General features: G+C 65.5%; 1 protein-coding gene across 7 annotated transcripts in view; it reads right to left on the bottom strand.

The window, feature by feature from the left end:
• Positions 1-4,386: 4,386 nt before the first annotated feature.
• The window catches only part of ZNF469 (zinc finger protein 469), a 233,108-nt gene continuing 217,362 nt past the window's right edge, over positions 4,387-20,132 (bottom strand). For all 7 annotated transcript variants that reach the window (XM_032464532.1, XM_032464533.1, XM_032464535.1 and 4 more), the window contains 2 exons: positions 19,474-19,534; positions 4,387-17,311 (listed from right to left, as the gene is read on the bottom strand). In XM_032464532.1, coding sequence (XP_032320423.1) covers positions 5,659-17,184 — 11,526 coding nt within the window. In that variant the 5' untranslated portion in view covers positions 17,185-17,311; positions 19,474-19,534 and the 3' untranslated portion in view covers positions 4,387-5,658. The remainder of the gene's footprint in view (positions 17,312-19,473; positions 19,535-20,132) is intronic.

Below are 20,132 nucleotides of genomic sequence, written 5' to 3'. Positions count from 1 at the left end.
GTGGGACGCTGTCATCACCCCCAGCCCTGCTCCGAGCCTCCCTCACCATCACCCTGACCACTGCTGGTCGCCCACATCCACTCCCGGCCCTGTTGCAGGCTAAAGCCAGTGGGACCTTCCACAGAGCAACTATGATAATCTCAGGCCCTGCCCTCCCCTTACCTTCTTCTGAACCTCCTTGTCCGTGGGTCCAGGTATCCTGTGGCCACAGGGCCTTTGCATAAGCTGTTCCAGCTGCCAGCTGCTCCCCTTCCTCCCAGTGCCTGGCTCACTCACCCGTCCTCAGGGAAGCCACATTAGGCCTCTCCTCTCTGGCCCAGGTGCCTCGTCTACGGCCCTCAGCACTCTGTTACCTTACACTAGTAGTGACAGGAGTGACATCATGGACGGTTCCTCTGTGTCAGGCCCCGTGCTGAGCCCTCACGTAGGTCAACACACTGTCCACTCATGAGGGCTCTCTAAAGAAGGGACTGTTGGATTCCCATTTGCCAAACAAGGAAACTGGGGCTCAGAGAAGCGAGTCACTCCCCCAAGGCCACACAGCCGGTGAGCAGCAGAGCCCTAGGAAACGCACACCTGCTGCTCCAGAATGGACCCTGGTGGCTGTGCTGGGGGGGAGGGGCCCAGGCCTTGCTCCCCCCACTGCCGGTCAGTCCAGGGCCCTGGAGCCTCCGGGCAGCAGTGCCAGGGGCCCATGCCGACGCTTGTCAGCACCAGCTCTGTGAAGGGTTTAATTAACTTCCTGTTTCAATGGGGTTTTAATGAGTTTTAAGCACCACGTGACTCCATAAGGAGGTCAAACAGCAGCAAAGATGTCAAAATAAATTAAGAGAGGAATCGGAGGCAGCCTGTGGGTGGAGCGGGGTTAGCCAGGCGATACGGTGACAACTAGCGGCTGCCTGGGCCCCCGGTGGGCGGGCTGCTGCCCGGGTAGCCCCCGCGGCGGCTGGGGCTGGCTCTGGCCTTGGAGATGGGGCTCCTGCAACTGGGGACCTTGTCTGATCTCTACCAGCCATCCCTCAGACGTCTGGGGGAAGCAGAGGGAGTGAGAGGACAAGCTTGTTCTCCTCCCTGCTCAGTGGTCCTCTCTGAAACCAGCAACTCTAACAAGCTGCACCCTCTGAGACCCCGGGACACAGAGGCTCTTGCCCGGAGACTGTCCTCAGTGTGAGCACTGTGCATGCGGCTGCCCAGGTGTGGTCTGCTTACCAGCCGGACACAGACAGGAAGAACTATCTAGACATTTCCCAGTGATGAGAGTGGGGGTCAGGTGGGTTACATCAGCAGACAGGACGCTATCTGCACTTTCTCGTCCTCTCCTTCCTTCCTCCTCTCCCCCTGCTCCCTCCCCTCCCCCTCCTCTCCTTCCCACAAACTTGGTTTGGGCTCCCACCATACCATGAAGGTATAACCGACCGGGAACAGCACACAGGATGCATCACTCAGAGTCCAGTAACGGGACAGTAGGATTAAGGAGTGGGCCGTGGGGCACATCAGAAGGTCAAACGTGCTGTAACTAAGCAGGCTGGGTATGGGGCGCTCTGGGTGCAGCTGCCATCTCAGCAGTGGGTTAGGGGGGCCGCAGACAGGAGGTACCACTTGAACAAAGACCTGAGGAGGGGAGGGAGGGAGGCAAGTGGACGGCGGGGGTCAAGGGTCTGGGCTGAGCCAGTGAGAGCCAGCCCGGGTCAATGGGCCACAGACTTACACTGGGAGGGAGCTCCGAGTGTCAGGGCTGCAAGGGTTTTTGGTGATTGTTGTGCCCATTTAATAGGTGGGAAAACCGAGGCCAGAAGGGATAGTGATGAGCGTGTGTCTCTTGCCCCAGCCCAGAGCTCTGCTGTCCCTTGGTGCTCACCGAGCCGGCTGAATGCACCGTGCTCCTGCCTGGGGCCCCAGAAATGGTCCTGGGGCCTCTCGGCGGCTGAGATGGAGGTGCGGCTTGTTCAGGGCCTGGAGAGCCCCATCTGCCTTCTCTCGCTGCCTGGCGTTCCAGGGAGGAGGCCTTGGCCTCGAGCTGCAGCCCACAGGGCCGTGCCAGCCAGTTAGTGAGGCAGACGTTGCCGTGTGGGAAGGGGCTGTGACCCTGGGCACCCAGGCGCAGGCGGGCGGAAAGGAGCAACGCCCTGAAGCTTGTCATGGCTGCTCTGGGGCTGCCATCCTACAGGCACAGCAGCAGGACCTGGGGCCACTGCCCCCCGCTGGACGGGTGGAGAAACGGGGTCTGCGGGTGTGTGGCTTCAGGGTCGGACCTCCAGAGCCCACCTGCAGGTGGCATGGGCAGGCCCCATGGCGTCCAAGTCCTGTCCTCGACCACGGGAGGTGCTTCAAGAAGCCCTGACACTGGCCGCTGGTGGCCCTTTGCTCCTCTGAGACTCTCTGGGGGTGCTTTAGATGCGGATTCTTCCGCCTGTGTGGGAGTGGCCATCTGCACGCTCTCCCTGGGAGGCTGGGTTCTCTGAGGCAGGTGTCTGCGGCCTGGAAGCCCAGGGAAGCCTGCTGTAATATGGTCCTCCAGTCGTCCTGGGCGGATGTGCCCCCGGCCGCGCGGCAAGCCTCCCTGCGGCGGGGCCTGGGGGACGCAGCCGCCCGCCTGCCGCTCAGCACCAGCTGCTCCCTCCCGCCGCCCCCCGTCGAGGCAGACCCCCATGTGCCCCCCAGCCTGGCCCCTCCGCCTGCTCCCAGGCACTGTCTTCTCTCTCAGCCCGTCTCCAGGTGGTGGGGCCGAGGGTCGTGGGGGTGTCTCTGAGACCTGGTAGGGGACGCAGTTGTATACGCAGCCATTTATGTGGCCTTGCTGCTGACACAGCTGCCGTGGGGCAGCTGGGGGTGCCCTGCAGTCTGGGGTGAGGGGCACTCTGGCTTCCTAGATGGGGCGAGCTAGGTCCTCAGGCCCAGGCAGAGTGGTCCTGCTCGAGGACATGGGGTGGGGAGGTCCTTCTCAGCTTCCTCAGGTCCTCAGGGAGCTGTGGTCCCTACACGGGGTCTGTGCCCACCCAGACCCTCTCCTGCCCTGTCTGGCCCACTCCCATGGCTCATATGGGGCCTTTCCGGACGCCCACCCTGGGACCCCTCGAGGGCCAGGTCCCCTAGATGTGCCCCGAGTCACTCATGTGGCTTTGTGTATGAGAGGCGCGGAGGGGTGCACACGCGTGTACAGTGAGCATGTGTCTCTGGGCCTGTTGGAAGAGTCTGGGGTTTGTGGGTGGGGCTTGGAGGCCAAGGGGGAGCCGTCGGGGCCTGTGCCAGCGAATGCTGCCACCTGCTGGCCAGGCTGGTGCGGCCCACACCATGGGTCTCGCAGCCTCAGTGGGGACTCAGGGCCCAGGTGGGGTGGGTTTGCTCACATTTGCCCTGGGAACATCTTTGTCCCCGACGTCTCTAGCCTCAGACCCCGAAGTGAGGTGACGGCACAGAGTGCCCGGCCGCCCCAGTGTCTGATTCGCAGTCAGGAACTGCACTCTCCAGTGTTTCCAGGGACAAGGATGCTGGTCCCCGGCAGCCCAAGGTGTGGTGAGCTGAGCGGGGCCTCTGGTGCTGTGGACCCAGCTGACCCCACGGTGTCCACCACCAAGGCCCCAGATGGCCTTTCTCAACTCGGCTCGGACTCCATCCACCCCAACCCCATTCCCCAGCCCGTGCCTCCTTGGAAGCCACCGGCTTGCTCCCCAGTGCACTGTAGGTATGCAAATGCCAGGTGCAGCGGGGCAGCCCACCTGGGCGGGGACATCGCTGGGACAGGCTGTGACTGACTGAGAGGCTCTGGGGAGGCCGTTCCTGGTGGAGGGAACTGCACGGGCAAGGGCTTGGCAGGAAGAGCGAGAGCGAGCGGGCAGGGCGGGGCTGCGGCTTGGTGTCACGGTGGCACACGTGGGACCCTCTCCCTGTGGAAGGGCTTGGCGAAGCTCCCCCCCACCCCCAGCACGTGTGGTCAGGGACCTGCTCGCAATGAGAGCCCCCTCGTGCCTGGGGAGCTGTCAGGGGCGGGGCAGGGCTGGGATTGGTACCTAGCCCGGGACAGCCCCTTCTGCTGCTTGTCCAGGACCCTGGGGTCTTCGAAGGGGTCTTCAGGGCACACCGCGCCCCAGGGGCCTGAGCCCTCCTGCTGCCTCTGCTGCCCGCCGAGTCTCCCCGCGAGCTGTCTAGTAGCTACTCCCGCCACTCCGTCCACGGCTCTGCTCTAGAGGGCCCCACCCAGGGCCGTGGCATCGTCCCTCTGTTGACCAACCTGGGGGGCTGGTGGGACCGCTTCCTGCAGAGGGCAGCTCTGCAGGGCAGGTGGCTCAGGTGGGGCAGGCAGGGTGGGGCTGGTGGAGGACAGACGCCACAGCAGGAGGCTCCCTGTGAAAATCGTGTGCACACACTGACAGCGTGAGGTCACTGCGATTTTATGTACAACCCCAGAGTCCCTCAGCTTTTATTTATCAGCGCTAAGGAGGCTCTCTGAGTGGCACACACACCTTCTAGAAAGGCAGTTTGGGCCTGGTTTGGTCTCTTTTAAAATATCAAAATAGAAACTTTTGACATACGCATTGCACCCAAGGTAGAAGTGAAAAAACAGAACCAAACGAACCACGAACCTCAGAGATACCTAAGAACAGAGGAAGCCTCCCCACCCTCCTGCCCCGTGAAGACACGGTTCTCAGTAAGGATGTGCGGACTGACCCCTCGGTCCCGTCAGTGCATGAGACGCCCCCTGACTGGGGCAGCGCCACAGCCCGGCCTGAGGGTCCCCTCCGGCTGCTCCAGGAGCCAGCGGAGGACTTCTTGGCCTCTGGTGCCTGTGGGCCACACGCACATTCCCTCTGGCCCCTGGGCCCGACCCCATCCCCCAGGGAAAACAAATCAAAGAAGCCTGTATTCACATTACAACACGAAAATAGCACCAGAAACTTCAGAGTAAAATTGCTGATACGTGCAGCAGAGAGCTCCGTGCAGGAGGCAGGCTCTGGAGAGGGCAACTGTGGAGGCTGGGGGGAGGACCGGCGGGAGTGGGCCGGGTCCCCAGGGGTCAGGGTGCCTGCTTCCCCATCGGCAGCGCGGATAAAAGCTGACATGGGCCTGTGGTCAGAGAAGGCCTGCTGTGCTCTGTCGGGGGGCAGGGCAGGGGGAGGGGGCAGGTGGCTCGCAAACGGCTCTTCTGCCCCCGCCCCGTCTGATGTCTAGCATCACTTTAGAATTCCAGCAACAGCAGCAATGAGACTAAGAGGAGGCTTGCCGTCATCTGACCTGCGGCTGCCTCGACTGACTTCCCCGCTGGACGATATGGGTGGGAGCACCCTGTGCAAACCTTCACCACAAGGGGTTCTGTGGCATACCAGGCCCCGGAAATGGGGCACATGGGGCAAGGTGGGGTGAGTTGCTCTCTAAGTTCTGGATATTGAGAAAATAGCTGTGTGGTCTCAAAGAGGCTGCAGCTGGCCCGCCCCTCACCCTTGCCTTCCAGATAGAAAGGTATTGCTCTCCATCCCAGGCCCAGCTCAAGCATGTGTCTCAGCTCTCACGCAAAGTCTGAGCATTTGAACTATAAGCCAAGTGGGTTAAGATGTGGCCAGCAGGCCAACTCTCTCAGAGGACTGGAGCTCCTCACGTAGACAGGGGCCCATGCACTGGGTGTGTTCCCAGCCCCACTCCCAGGCACTCACTGGCTCCTGTAAATTACTCAGGAGGGTCCTTTTTTAAAGGGATCTTGAAGCTGGTTAGTCTCTGCCCGAAGAGTTGGCTGAGGAGGTGGCTCTGGGACTCTGCTGTCCGGCAGGCCCGGGGGTGGGTGGGTTCAGTGCCGTGGACAGCCCCGCCCATCCTGGGGGGCCTGTGCAGGGGTCTCCCTTGGGGTACGGCCTTGCCCAACCCCTCCTTGACACGTCTGGTATCCCCATGGGTGTGGCTGGGCTCCCCCTTCCGCAGCTCTGAGGGCTGGGGGGGCACTGTGCTGTTCTGGCTACAGGGCCTGGGCTTGGCGGGAAGCACACGGCTGGGAGTTGCCTGCTTTCGAGGTGCCCGGTAGGGTCTGTCAGGGACAGAGGGGCCCCTCCCCAGGCTCCCCACACCTTCACCCCTGGTTGGCCCTGGGGCCCGGCCCTTTCTCTTCTTTTCACTACTGTCCCTACCCTCCCTGGGGCCCAGGCTCCCTCGTGGCCCCTGCTCACCAGCTTCCCTTGGTCCCTTGGGGTAGCCTTTGGTTGGGGCTCGAGGTGTGGGCTTGTCCGGGGCGGGGCCCTGGCCTGGGCAGCTGGGCTTGGCAGGGGTGGTGGCTGTCTCGCTTTGGAGCTGCCCACTGGCTGGCTGGGGCTGGCTGCCACCTGCTGTCTTGGTGCCCTGCTGGGGGCCTCCAGCACCTTGGGAGCTGGGGCCCGGCTTGGCTTTGAGGGTGGTGGGTTTTGGCCTGTCCTCAGTGCCACGGGCTAGCTCTCCGTGTGTTGGACTGGCCGCCGCCTTCTTTGGTTGTGCTGGGAACCTGGGTGCTTTGCTAGGGGTGGACGAAGCTGACCTGTCCTTTGATGAGCTCCGGCAGCCCCCAGGTTTGGTGGCACTACCTTTGTGGGAGGGGCCTCCCGTGGCCCCCGAAGGTGCCACGTGACATGTGGACACCTGCTTCTCCTTCCAGAGCAGGGAGGAGGCCTCTGGGCGATGGTTAGGGGCACATTTGCCAGGGGCGCTCGGGGTCCTGCGTTTCCCTGAGAATGGGCCAGCAGCCCTCTTTTCCCCTACATCTTGGCCTCTGGCCCCCGGCTGGGGCAGAGAGCCCTCTGACGGGGCAGCCTCCTGGAGGAGAGGCTCTGGGCTGCCAGGGGAAGCCTCGTCCCCGGAGCTCTCCAGGGCCTGGTCCAGCTTGTGGCCATCTTTGCCATCAGGTGAGGCTGCTGGGAAAGGAGACAGGGATGGGGGCAGGAGCTCCTGGAGGTCAGAGGACAGATCACTGCCCCTGACCGGATGGCCCACAGGGTCTATGGGCCTCTCTGGGGTCCTGGGCTGCCCTTCCATGGTGCTGGGAGCTGCCTCTCGGCAGGGCTGGAGCAGGGCTGGGAGGGACCCCTCGCTCAGGGTGGGGCTGCTGCTCCGGGACAAAGGCCGGTCCACACTGGACCTAGGGGGGCTGCTGGGCGGGGCCACCCTGCGCCGTTTGCTGGGCAGGGAGCCCTCATGGGCGGGGGCCTTCTGCCCGAGGGCTCTGGGCCTCCGCACGCCACGGAACGTGAAGGGCTGCTGCCCCCTCCTCCGGTGTTTGTCCATGTGCCGGTCGAACTGCTCCTTTTTGGCGAAGGTGTAGTTGCAGGAGCTGCAGACGAAGGACCTCCTGCTGATGTGTGTGACGTTGGCGCAGAGCTCGCAGGCGTACAGTGGCGTGTGCTGCAGCTCCAGCTCCCCGCGCAGCCCGTGCTCGCCGCCCAGGTGCGCGCGCAGCTCCCGGTGCTCCGGGTAGACCCGCGGACACTGCGGGCACAGGTAGACGCGCTGTGGGCTGTGCACCGCCAGGTGGCGCTGCAGCTTGAACGGCTTGGGGAACCGCTTCCCGCAGTGGTGGCAATCGCGGGCTGGGTCCTTGCAGTCCTGGTGTACGGGGGCCGCCGGGAGGAGGGGCTCGCCGCTGGAACGGGCTTCGGGGGATGAGCCGCCGGGCGGGGCGGGGGTCGCGCAGGCTGACGGACTGCCCTGGGCTGAGGCACCGTCTGGGTCTGGGTCTGGGTCTGGGTCTGAGCTGTTGCTGCGGGCCTTGGGTCTCGGCCTCTCCCTCGGGAATTCTTTCCCAGCTCCGGAGTCTTGTCCCAAGGTGTCTGCAGGGCCCCTGCCTGCCTTGCCGACAGAACGCTTGCCCCTGTGGGGTTTGGACGCCTGCCCCACCACACCACTCAGGAAGTGCATGACCGCGCCGTCCCCCTCCCAGCCTCCAGGCAGGTCCCCCAGGGTCCTCCGCGTCTGCCCCTTGCGGGCAAACCGCACAGCATGCTCCCGCAGGTGCTCGTTGTACATCCACACGTCAGCCACCTCCCGGAGGCACATGCCGCAGGCCCACGGCCCCACCTTGCTCTGCACATGCTTCTCCTGCAGGTGCTCCCGCAGCAGCTCGCGTGAGCCGAACCTGCGCTCCACGCACATGTAGCAGGTTGGGGGCGGCGAGGGGCTGTGGGCCAGCCTGTGCAGGTCCAGCTCGCCTAGGCCGCGAAAGCTCTGGAAGCACACCCTGCACTTGTAGGACGCCCTCCGGGCCTTGGCCAGCCGGCCTCTGCCTGGGGCCTTTCTTGCCCTGGCTGCCTCCACTGTCCTGCTCCGTGGGCCCTGGGAACCGGCCATGGCTGTGAAGCCCAAGCAGCTCACGCTGGAGAGACCCTCAGGGAGGCACAGGGCCTGCACCTCCAGCTTGGCGCCAAGCGTCTCCAGACCCACGGCGCTCCCCGGGACCCCACAGTCGTAGAGCTCCTGCTCCAGGTCGGGGGGCTCCGGGCTCACGTCTCCCAGAGGAGAGGTGGCATTGTCGGCGGGGGCCTGCAGCTCCAGGCCTCGCCAAGCCGGCGGGACCATGTGCAGCTCAGGGATGTTTTCTGATGGGTGGTCCTCAGTGTGGCGGGGGTCTGCCTCCAGGTCAGGCTCCAGGGCCAACAGGCTGGGGCTCGGGGCCCAGGGGTCGATGCCAGGCACCTTGCTGCTGAGGAAGCCTTCCAGGAGGAAGGACTCCGGCAGACCTGCGGCCACACCCCCCCACGGGTCCTCGTGGGACAGGCAGGGCGAGCCTGAGTCGCTGAGGTCTGTGGGCAGGCGGGCGGGGCTCAGGGCGGCGCTGTCCCCTGCCTGGCCGCTGGGCTCTGGCCGCAGTGGGGACGTGGGCTTTTTACAGCGCTTCCCGTAGACACGGGGGTTCTTCTTCCGAGTCAAGCGGTCACCTGGGGGGAAGAGCTGGGAAAAGGAGGCCTCATCATCAAACAAGCTCAAAGGGTCCCCGAGGTCTGGGCTGGGGGCTCCGGGAATGGCGCTCTGCTGCTCCTGGACCCCGTCTCCTGGGCCGTGCCGGGGAACCTGGGGGCGACTGCCGCCACCTGCCTCGGAACCACAAGCCCCAGGAGCACCTGGGGGGCCGCAGGGGGGCTCGCGTCCATCCCAGGCACCTCGCCCCGACCCGCTCTCAGCCACTCTGCCGTCGCCTGCAGGCTTTCCCCTAGCCGCCCCGGGCGGCTCCTTGCAGACACCCGACGTCCTGGTCTCTCTGGGCCCCCGGCACCCCCTTGCCAGGGCTGCCTTCCGCCCCCCTGGCTCTTCCCCCGGAGGCGCCTCCTCCACTACCCGATCCCCGGGTGGCTTCTTCGCGGATGTCTCCTCTGGGTCCGTGGCCAGGGGAGGTGGCTGTGTGGCCTGGGTCTCCCGCTCTGCCTCTGGCGAGAGGTGGTGGCTCGGGGGAGCGGGGCAGCTGGCAGTGGTGGGTGACGGATTCCAGTTGCTTCTATCTGAAACCCCATCAGGAGGGACCTGGGGACCGCTCTCCTCCCGGAACCTTCTCGCTCGCGGCTTCCGCACTTTCTTGTTGACTTTCCCCTCTGACTTGCTGGGGAAGTCTGCGGGGGGTCTGCCCCGCCTCTGGCCCCTTCCTTTCTCTGCCCATTTGGGACGAGGCTCATTCCTCTCCAGCTGGTCCCGTTTCCTGGGCTCTGCAGGCCTCACGTCCACCCCTGGCTTGACCAGGCCTGGGGGGTGTGGTTCCCAGCCTGGGGGACAGCCTGGTCCTCCCAGGACGCTGAGCCCCTTCCTAAGCCTCTCTGACATCTCGGAACCCAGGGCGTCTTCGGTGCCCCGGACGGGAGGCGGCCCCGCGGCGAGGCTTGGGCCCTCCAGCGAGTGCCTTGTCTTCTCCTTCCCGGGTGCCCTGCGGCTCTTCTTCCCGGGGGGGTGGCATGTCTGGGCTGTGGGCTTCCCAGGCTTGGGGGCAGGTGTGGCCTGTGGGCTTGGCTGGGAGGCAGCATCCCGGTGCAGTCCGTGCTTCCGGGCTCGGTGGCGGCTCAGGCCCGGCCCAGAGCGGAAGGAGGCCAAGCAAACCTCACAGGTCACAGGCCTCCCACTGGGGGCTCTGTCCCTCCAGTGGCCGTTCTCAGTGAACGCAGGCTTTTTTCTAAACCTGTGAGGTGTCTGTCTGGGGTCCTGGGGACTGAGGGGATCCCCTTGGGGTCTCTGGCGGAGGAGGTTTCTGACGTTTTGGGGGGAGTTGGGTCTGGAGTTGCTGGCTGTGCTGCTCAGGGACGTGGCTCTGCCTGGGAAGAACTCTGGGGAAGGGCAGGTGACCGTCAGGCCGCTGGCGCCTGCTCGCGATGCCTTTGCGATGCCAGGGTGCGTGGCCCCAGGTGTTTCCAGGCCTTCTTGTCCCTGGCAGCTGGCCTCTGCCTCGTCTTCCCAGCAGGTGTGGAGGTCTGGCCCTGCAGTCCCCAGTGTGGAAGGGTCAGCGGGCACAGCGGTGACACCCTGGCCCTCCCTGTTGCCTGGGGGTTCGGAGGACGGGCCCTTGGGGCGGGTGTGGGCCGAGGCTCCCCTGCAGTGGGGGTCTGGCCACTCGGCCCTGGGGCCTCTGTCTGCCCCCAGGCCACCGGTGGTGGGAGTGCCAGGCAGGGCAGAGGCCTTGATGGTGGCTACTGTGCAGATGGTCCTTGCTGGGCGGGGAGGGGTGGCGCAGGCAGGAAACTGCCGTGCCCTTTCTTTTCTGGAACTTTCTGGGGCTCCTGACATGCGACCTCCGGGGTGGTCCCCTTCATGGGTGGGACTGAGGACATGGACGGAGCTGGGCTGGCCCTTGGGAGGGTCTTCCAGGGGGCTGCAGTCCCCCAGGAGAGGGTGGCAAGTCTGGCTTTCCTTGGGGCCACAGGGGCTTGTCCTCAAAGATGGGGGCACTGCCAGGGGCGCCCCAGCCTCTGTGGGGTCTGGGGTGCAGTCGGCCCTTTGTGGAGGTGCCCAGGCAGGAGAATGGGCTGGCAGAAGCTGCGGGCTGGTAGGGTCCCCACAGGATGGAGACTCTGGGGGCGGCCCCCTTAGCTCACCTGAAGGTGCAGCAGGAGGGTCTTCCCGGGGCAGGGGCTGGAGGCTGCAGGGACCGAGGGTGGCTGCAGAAGTAGGCAAGGAGGAGCAGCTGGCCAGGGCCCTGATCGGGGGTGCTGGGCTCTCCCCAGCAAAAGGCAGATGTTCCTTAAGGCCTGGGCCAGCTGCTTCCTCTGGAGTCTGGTCCTCAGGCCCATTTCGGGTGTGGGCTGCTGCCAAGGCTAGGCCTGAAGGGTCTGCCTCAGAGGAGGTGGAGCTGGGGGTGGCCCGTGTCTTGTTCCAAAGGCCTACGGCTTCCCTGCTTCCTTGGCGCTGCCCTCTCAGCTGGTCTGCAGCCCCCACCAGCCAGGCCGGTGTGGTTTCAGCATTGGCACTGGCTGTGGCAAGGTCGTCCGGCCCCCTGGGCCTCCCTTGGTCACCTGGCTGCAGTGAGCTGGCCTCGACTTGGTTCTCAGGCTTCTTGGCCTGGCCCTGTGAGCCCAGATATCCATCTCCCTCTGGCCCCAGCTGACACCCGGCCGTAGCAGGGTCAGCTGTCAGCTGCACAGCCCCTGGGAAACTCTGGGCAGGGCTGCAGGCCATTTTCCCACGGCTCACACTGTCCCCTCCCAGATCGGAGGGGCCGCCGTGCTGAGGGCTCTGGGTGTTGGCAGCGGGGGGAGCCTGTAAGCTCTGGGTGCCGTCTTCCCTCTCAGCTGCTCTGGCCACCAGGAGCTGGAGTTGATGAAGGGGGCTCGTGGCTGGGGCCGGGGGCTTCCTGCTGGGGCTGGGGTCAGGCATGCAGGCAGGACTTGTGGAGGCTCCTGCTGGCACAAAGTGCTCATTACGCTCGGGGCCAGGGCCCCCTGCCACAGGGCGGAGGAGCCTTGCTCCTTCTGACCCACCTGTGCTTGTCACAGAGTGTCCCTTGGGGGCACTGCTGTGACTGGCACCAGAAGGTGGGGTGGCACCCAGAGGCAGAACCCCGGCACCCCGAATTGCCAAGCTAGGTGTCAGATGGGCAACAGGGCTGCCAAATGCTTCCAGCTCAGGGGGACCTGGACAGGGCACATGTGCCTTGCAGGATCCCGGGGAAGGCCCTCCTCCCTGTGTGCAGGGAAGGAGCAGTGGGGGGGCTTGGCTGTGCTGTGTTCTGGTGGTCCTGTTACTCTTAGGAGGTGAAGGCTCACGGTTGGGGCTGCACTTTGCTAAACTTCCCACATCTGATGGGGGTGTGAGTGGTTCTCCAGGGTCCAGCAGACAGACTTCCAGAGGGGCCCCGATGTCCCCTTCTGCGCGGAGGAGCCCTGTCTTGGAGACCCTGGCTTTCCGCACTGGATGGAAACTGAGGCTGGCCCCATTTCCGTGGGTGCTGGGGGGCAGGGCTGCTTCTGGGTGGAAGGAGGGCCACTCCTCCTCCGGGCTCCCCAGAGTGCCCCCCGCAGCGGCCACAGCTGTCTCCTCCCCTTCTGGGTGTGGGCTCAGCTCCCCAGGACCGGTGACGTTGGCTGCGGAGAGTGCGTCCCTGCAGGGCGAGGCGGCCTGGAGGACGGGCGCAGGGCTGGCGGTGCCCCTGTGCACGCTGCCTGCCGTCTGGACTCGGGACTGCTCCCCCGGGGCCTCCTGGGCACCTTTACTTAGCAGCTGACTTTCCAGTTCAGTGACCAGCCTTTTGATCTCCAGCTCTTCCTCAGAAAGGCCTCCCGTAAAAGCGGAGCTGCACTTGGCAACCTTACCTGATAATGCAGGGAGGCTGCTGGCCACTGTCCCTTCACTGGGACACTTCTGACTGAATGCCTTTTCCCCTGAGAGGCCAGGAAAAGGGCCCAGATGGCCAGGTGGCATCGGAGACTCTTCCTCCAGCAGGGACCAGCCCTTCTCGGGCAGAAACGAGGGGTACGGTGGATCTAACTGGGGTTTCCTCAGAGGAGGGGTGGCACAGGCAGGTGGCACGTGGGTGTCCCCATTCCCAGACAGGCTGCTATAGACGGGTGGGTCAAAGCTGCCCACGGGCAGTCCCGAGAAGAGAGGCGTGGGCTCTAAGGCCAGTGGCAATTCAGCTTTGCCTAGGCCTGTGACGACGGTGTAGGGTGGGTTCCTGGGTGGCGCTGGCTCTCCAGAACTGGTGTCCACACCGTCTTGGTGGAGGCGTGCCCTGCTGGCTGGCAGACTGTCCGGGGCTGAGGGCTGGGGGCACGGGGCTTCATGGAAACAGCCAGTCAGGACTTTGAGTCCGAGGAGCAGCTCGCCGGGGGGGCTGGAGTGCGGCTGAGGCTCCTTTCTGGCAGCTGGAGCCCCTGTGGGGCCTCCGTGAGGAAGAGCAGGACCACACCTGAGGCCAGGGGGCTTCAAAACGAGGGCCGTGGTTTCGGGGTGGGCTGTGTTGGCGGCGTCAGCGACGTGCACTGGCGGTTCTCCTTGTGGGGAGGCTGGGGGGCCCTCTCCCCTGGGCTGTGGGTGCACTGGGGTTGGGGGGCAGGGACTTCCTCCCTCACAGGTGTCTGCAGAAGCTTCTCTGAGAAGTTCTGTGGTGTCAGGGGGCAACTCTTCTGAAATGTCAGGCTTCCTGGCATCTTGGGGGAAGCCCAGAGGTGGAGGGTTTTCCTCTGGGGTCTCAGCACCGGTGAGAACCTGCAGGAGACGCTGGGGGCCTCTCTCCTCAGGGTCCACTCCGTCCTCTGGGCTGTGTGACAGGCCCGGCCCAGGCCCATCCGGCTCCTCTGGGTCCAGCGAGACCCTGTCCCTCGCGGCACCCTGCCTCACGACCTTCCTGGGCTTCCGCTGCTGCCCATCCTCTCTGGGACCCGGGGTCAAGTCCCCCTCCTTCCTCTTCTCGCCCCGATGCCACCGCTGGCCGCTGGGGCGGAGCTGGCCTCTGACGCGGGGGCCGCGCAGCCTCGGGCCATCCTCCTCCTCCGACTCGGAGTCGCACTCCTGGGGGAAAGCACCCGCGGTGCCCCGTGGGGAGGACGGTGTGGCCGGGCCCTGCGGCGCCTGGGGCTCGCGAGCCCTGTTCTTCTGCTGCACAATCCTGTGGATGAGCTCCTTGCTCCATGTGCCGCCCCGAGCCCGCCGTCTCCAGGCCTCCTTGCCGCCGGGGGACAGTCGGAGGCGCTTGGGGCTCCTGGTCTCCACCAGGAGGGCCCGTCCGCCGGGGTCTGCGTGGCTCTTCGGGGCTTGGGTTCTAAGGTCCCGGGGGTGGGGTGGGGGCGGCTCAGCCCGGTCACCTGTCCTCCTAGGCCTCAGGCGGGCGGCTCTGGTGCCCTGGCCTGGCCTCCTGGAGGTGTCGGCCTTGTCCAGCTCTTTCTGGAACAACTTAAACCGCTTTCCTCTCCTCTGCTGGCTGACCAGGCAGACCCCATCTGCCTCTGTGGGCGCTGGGCCCAGGGAGCGGGTTTTGGGCCTGCCGGCCGGGTAGTCTTCATCCTCAGGGTGCAGATGCTGGGGCTCCAGGGGGGTGTCCACAGCTTGGAGCGAGGGCTTGGCTTGGCTCTCTGGCATGGCGCCCACCCTGGTCTTGGGGGGCTCCCCAGTGGTGGAGCCCCGGGGGCCGGAAGGCTCCTCGTCAGTGAAGACATCAATGAAGCTGCTGTCGATCTCAGGGTTGTCCGACTGGTACCCCAGGCCGTTGAGCGCCTCTGTGATGAGGCTGTCCAGCTTGGCCTCGTCCTCCAGGTCCAGGTCCGCGGCAGGGAGCGGGAAGGGGGCAGTGGCCAGGCTGGGCAGGAAACTCGTCCTCAGGGGGTCGTCTTTGCCATCTGGCCGGATGTCTCCGCCCAGCAGGAAGGGGGCTGTCCTGGTGTGGCTGAGTGGGCTCGGGTTCCTGCTGGCTGGTGCTTTGGGGGCAGCCTGTGCGGAGGGGACGGCTGGGGGCATGGGGAGCGCTGGGGGCTGCTGGTGGCCGTCCTTGGCTCTGGCCAGCAGCAGGCCGCAGAACTGGCGGTGCCCCAGGAATGCGGCCAGGCTGCTGTAGTTCCGGTCACACTGTCTACAGGTGAGCAGCACGTCCAGCTGGTCCAGGCTGGCACTGCTGAGGGGGAAGTGGTGGGCAGAGTAGGGGGGTGGCTCCTGGGGGAAGCTCTCCAGCCCCCTGCTGCCCACCTCGAGGACTGAGCTGGGGAACGGGGTCTCCTCCAGGCATTTGAAGGCACCTTCGGCCCCCAGCCCCTCTGTGGGGAAAGGGAAGGCCTTGACTGGCTCTGGCTGGTAGTGGATGGGGAGGGTGTGGGAGGGCTCAGGGGACGGGAAGGGGCTGCCAGTCTCCTGGGGGTGAGGAGGTGGGTGAAAGAAGGCCGAGGGTGTGAGCGGGCCGGGGAGCTGGCTCTCCTCCGAGCTGGTGTTGGCTGGGCTGCTGGACAGTGGGGACAGGGATGAGCACGTGCTGCTGCTGGCCGTGTGGGTGGCTGGTGAGGGCAGTGGGGACTCGCTGGGGGAGGCCCCCACCACTCTGGGTGGGGGAAGGCCGGGGGTGCCCCGGGGTGAGACTTGGGGCTGGGCCACCGCAAAGAGCAGGGGCTGGGCTCCAGGGTCCTTCAGGCCGTTGCAGGTGAACAGCCCAGGGGAGCTGCTGCCTTGCTGGCCTGGGCTGGTTCTCAGGACCACCAGCTTTTCCCCCGGCCCAGGCGTCTTGCCAGCAGCACCCAGGGCTCCCTGGCTGCCCCCCTGCCACTCAGGGGTGCCTGGGGGGAAGGGAAGCTGGTTCAACAACTCCATTCGATGGGGGCTAGGCCCGGTGGCCGGTAGTACCTGGGGCCAGGGCAGTGGGGGGCTCTGGGGGAGGCTGAGCCGCCGGCCTGGGCTGGGCTGGGCTTCGAAGAACACACTCCTGGCGGTGGCTGGGGGTCCCAGGGGAGGCGTGGAATAAGTGGCTGAGGCGGGGTCCCACAGCGGGGGCAGCATGGCAGCAGGAGGCCCCGAGACGGCCAGATCCGTGTCCAGAGGCCGTGGGCTGGAGCCCACCCCGCTGGCTCCTGGGCTTCCAGACACCTGTCTGGGAAAGTGCCTCTGGGGCAGAGAGTTTGGGGGCTCCCTGGGGCTCCCCAGCCCATCGTGGGCCGAAGGCGGTCTCTCAGGGAGCACATTAGTCATGCTCTCGTGCAAAGTGTCCCGGAAAGTGGCTGCATTCTCTGAGAAGGGGCTGGGGGCCAGGTGAGCAGCACCAGGTGGAGGGAGCGCACTGCTGAGGTCGCTGTGGGGGTCAAGGCCACCGGGCCTGCCCGGGTAGCAGGGCAGGGGTGGGGGAGCCGGCTGGGCAGGCAGCGGGTAGGCCGGGCCCGTGCCCACTGGCTCCTCCGGCCATGCTCCCCGAGGCTGGTGGAAGGCAAACACCAGTGCCCTCTCCGAGTACTTGGGCCCAGCGGCATCCTCGGGGAAGGGTTTCGGGCCAGCCCCATGCAGCTCTGGGAAGGGGTGCTGGAAGGAAACCACCCTGGGGCTGCCGCCTTTGGGAAAGGGCTCCGACTCAGCTTGGGGGACCCCGAAACTAGCACCTGGGAAGCTGTTCTCAGCCAGGGGAGGCCAGGCGTCGGCCCCGCTGGCCTGGAATTCCACATAGGGGGCAGCCCGGCAGGGGCTGGCGCCGCTGCTCTGGGGGGCCCTGAGGGGCGGGGGCCCGGGGGTGGCGCTCGGTGAGGTATAGTTGGTGGAGGTAAAGCTGGAGGGGGTCTCCTGGAAGCACTTTCGGAAGTTGAGCTCCTCTGGGGCTGGTGAGGCCTCAGCCCTGGGGTGGCCCTGCCTGAGAAGGGCCCCGGTTCCAGCCTCTGGGGGCCGGGGGGTCTCTCGTTGGGGGTTCTCAGGGGTCTTCTCGGCCAGGGCGGTCTTGGGCCTTGAGCTGGTGATGCTCAGACTGCAGAGCTGCTGGGGGCTGCTGTCCGCCTGGCCTGCCCGCCGCACACGAGCCTGCACGAGGTTCTTCCCGGCTGGGGCCTGGGGGCTGCTGCCCTTCCTGGGGGTGCTCAGGGACTGGGCTCCGGGGAGTGGCGCCTTGGGCCCCACCTTCCCAGCCTGCCGCACCTGGGTCTCAGTGGGGTGCGTAGCCTGGGCCCCGCTGCCCGTGGCTTTGGTGGTCCTGTCGGCTGGGGCACCGACCTCGCTGGGGGGTTGGGCAGGGCCCCCCGTGCCACTGGCCGCTCGGCAGGGCTGCATGTCTCCAGTCATGGTGGGAGGTGGCACTCTGAGGGGCTGCTCCCCAGGCATGGCCCCTCCGTCCTGGGCGCTAGGAGGATGCTGTGGTCCGATGCGGGCCGTGGGAAGTGGACTGGGCGGCCATCCTCCCGCCTCGGGGGGCCTGGGCAAAGCCTGCTCTCATGGTCCTCGCTGGAGCCTGCAAGGGAAGGATGGAGTGAGTGGGGGCTGTGGGGCTCCGAGGCTCCCGTGGTGGCATGGCAGGCTGAGAGTGGAAGCAGCGGGCACATAACCCCCACTTTTAGGGGAGAGGGCTTGGCTCTTACGGCACCTTGAGAGATGAGAGGGGGAAAAAAGTTCCTGCCAGACCGTGAAGGGGGTTGGTGGGGGGCGGGCTGTTGGTGGGGAGGACTAGGAGGAAAAGAGAGAATGCTGTTTGGGGCCTGAGGTCTGAGAAGACCCCTGGCCACCCCCAGCAGCCCTGCTAGGCTTCCTGAGCAGGAAGGTCCCTTGTGGCAGGTGGCTCCAGACCCACAGTGGCCCCACTGTGAGGAGTGACGGGCCCCTGGTGGCCAGGGTGGAGAGCCCAGGAAGGATGGAGGGGGAGCCCAGTGGAAGGAAATAAGGGAGGTGAGACTGCACACCTGAGTCCGGTCGAGGCTCCCACCTGGTCCTTCACCTGCCCGACCCCCTGCACCTGGAATTGCACAGGACGGCTTTAGGCCCCTTGCTCTGCAGACCCCTAGCCTCTGGAATGTGCCGGCTCCTTTCCTGGGCCTCTGAGCCCGGCTCCTGTTTCAGGTCACACGACTCTGGCCTGTGCCTGTGACCCTAGCCCAGAGCACAAGCCCCATGTCTCTGCAGAAAAGCCCCCCACCCAGAACGTGCTGAGCTTCTGGAGCTTGGGGGAGACACTGGGTGAGGGGAGCCCTCGCCCCTCCCTTCTCCTGTATCCACGACCCCACTCCTAACCCCCCGCAGCTGTGGGGGTCTCAGGCACAGCTATTCTTGTCCTCAGAGCAATCCCGGAGCTAGCTGTTAGCATCGCGTATTTTCCTGGTTATCCCGAGACGGTTCAGGGAGCTCAGCCGTCTGCCAAGGTCCCCAGCTCCAAAGTGGTGGCCAGGGTGGGCATGGTTCCAGTGTCAGCCAGCAGGGGGCGCCAGGTCACCCCACTGCTGCCCCCTCCTCTGCCAGCCGGACCCTTCCCCACCCCATCAGCCTGGGGGGCCCCCTCCCCCCTGAGTAGTTGCCTGGGGCCAGTCCTCAGTTCCCCTTTCTATCTGTGGGCTGAGAGCCCTTGGGCAGGCTTGTGGGTGAAGTCTGTTGAATGAATAAATGACAGTGGTAACAGCAGCATGTCCCCAGGTGAGCAGCAGCCAGCAGCCTGGGCAAGGGCGGCCTGCCCCCTGGTGCATTCCGACCTCCTGGAGCGGCCCCCTTGCTGGCCGACTCCCGGGACGCCCCACAGCAGAGCTCATCACTCTGCTGCAGGGTGGAGACCCAGCGCGTATCAGGCTGGGAGGGGCTCTGAGCCCACCTGGGGCTGGTGTCCTCCCCTCCCTAGGAGTGAGCAGGGCCTCTTGCCAGTGGGGCCTCCCCTCCTTAACCTCCTGGGCAGAGGAGCCCAGAAGTCAGGTGGGCAGTTGTGCCAGGGCCTCCTGACCTCCAGGGACCTCCCTCACCACCCGAGCATGCTGTCTCGGACGCTGGTGAGAGGAGGGGCAAGGGCCCGGGGCCTGGCCTCCCTACAGCTTTCTGAGCTTTACAGGGATGGCAGGTCAGGCAGGAGGAGCTGTCAGACACATGAAGGCCCCTCAGGTCCAGGCTCTGAGCCGTGCCCCTGACAGGGGTGGGTGGGTGGGGGAGGTGGACAGCCCTGGTCCTGATCCCCTGTGCCGTAGCGGGAGCCCGTGCACTTTCCGCATTCACACTGCAGCTGCTAAGCCCAGTCACCCCTCTGAACCCCATCTTCTTGCTGGCGCCAAGCAGACATAGAGAGGTCACAGGGAGGGGCTTGCGGAGAAGGCCGGGTGGGCTCTGAAACAGGACTAAGAGGTGACTGTGCTGGTTTGAAACAGCTGTGCTGCCGGCCGCCCCTGGAGAGGGGGGGTCTGGCCTGAGTGGCCTGGACAACGTCAGGTGACAAGCCTGGCCCAGGGCTGTGGTTCGGAGCCGCGTGCCGGCCCTGATGGCTGGCTCTGGGCGCATCTTTCGGGGAGGCAGCTGGCAGCCCGGATTACTGCCTTAGAGACAGAAGGAAATGGGGTAGGGCTGACAGGGTAGGTAGGGAGGCTGGGGACAAGGCACCTCCTGCCAGCGCATCCTGCCAGCCCCCATGCCAGCTGCCCCTCTACATACCTGGGGAGTCGGCCCTCAGCTGGGTCGCTGCACAGCTTCCTCGGGAATGGGGACTTCTTGGCTGCAAGGAAAATGGGAAGCAAGTCAGCGTGGGTCTGGATCTGATGCTTGGCTGGGGGCCAAGAGCCCGGGGGAGCTGGCGAGGGAGTGGCTCCCGGTGGAGGTCCCCAGCTACACAGAGCCACAAGCCCCAAGAAGCCAGCACAGGTGAGGGGAGCTGGGTGAGCCTGGGGGGCCCCGCAGGGGTCGGGTCAGCTGGCCACCTCTGGCACGGGCTGAATGGAGATTCACACTTCTTTCCGTGATGTTATGTGTGCCTAGATCGCACGGTCCCAGGGTCCGAAGGTCTGCGGTGAGAGGTCTCAGCCCCACCTGGCCGTGGATCCCCCTCCCCTGTCCTGCTGTCCACGCTCGGGGCAGTGTCTTGTGTGTCCTTCCAGAGTTTCTTGATGCAAATACCAGCAAATATGAGTAAGTAGTCCCATTTCCACCCCTTCTTCAACAAAAGTCTACGACACACACTGTGGCTCACTTTTTGCATTAACAGATTATCTTGGAGGTAATTCCCCCCAAAGTGTGCACCCCATAAAGAGGTTCTGAGGTCTGCCCGTCCGTCTCTCCACCCACACGCACTGTGGAACATTCTGCAGAACGGATGG

This window comes from Camelus ferus, chromosome 21 (assembly GCF_009834535.1).
Source record: "Camelus ferus isolate YT-003-E chromosome 21, BCGSAC_Cfer_1.0, whole genome shotgun sequence".
Lineage (NCBI taxonomy): Eukaryota > Metazoa > Chordata > Mammalia > Artiodactyla > Camelidae > Camelus > Camelus ferus.
The sequence above is the reverse complement of the archived record's forward strand: the minus strand, read 5'-3'. Positions and strand labels throughout refer to the sequence as shown.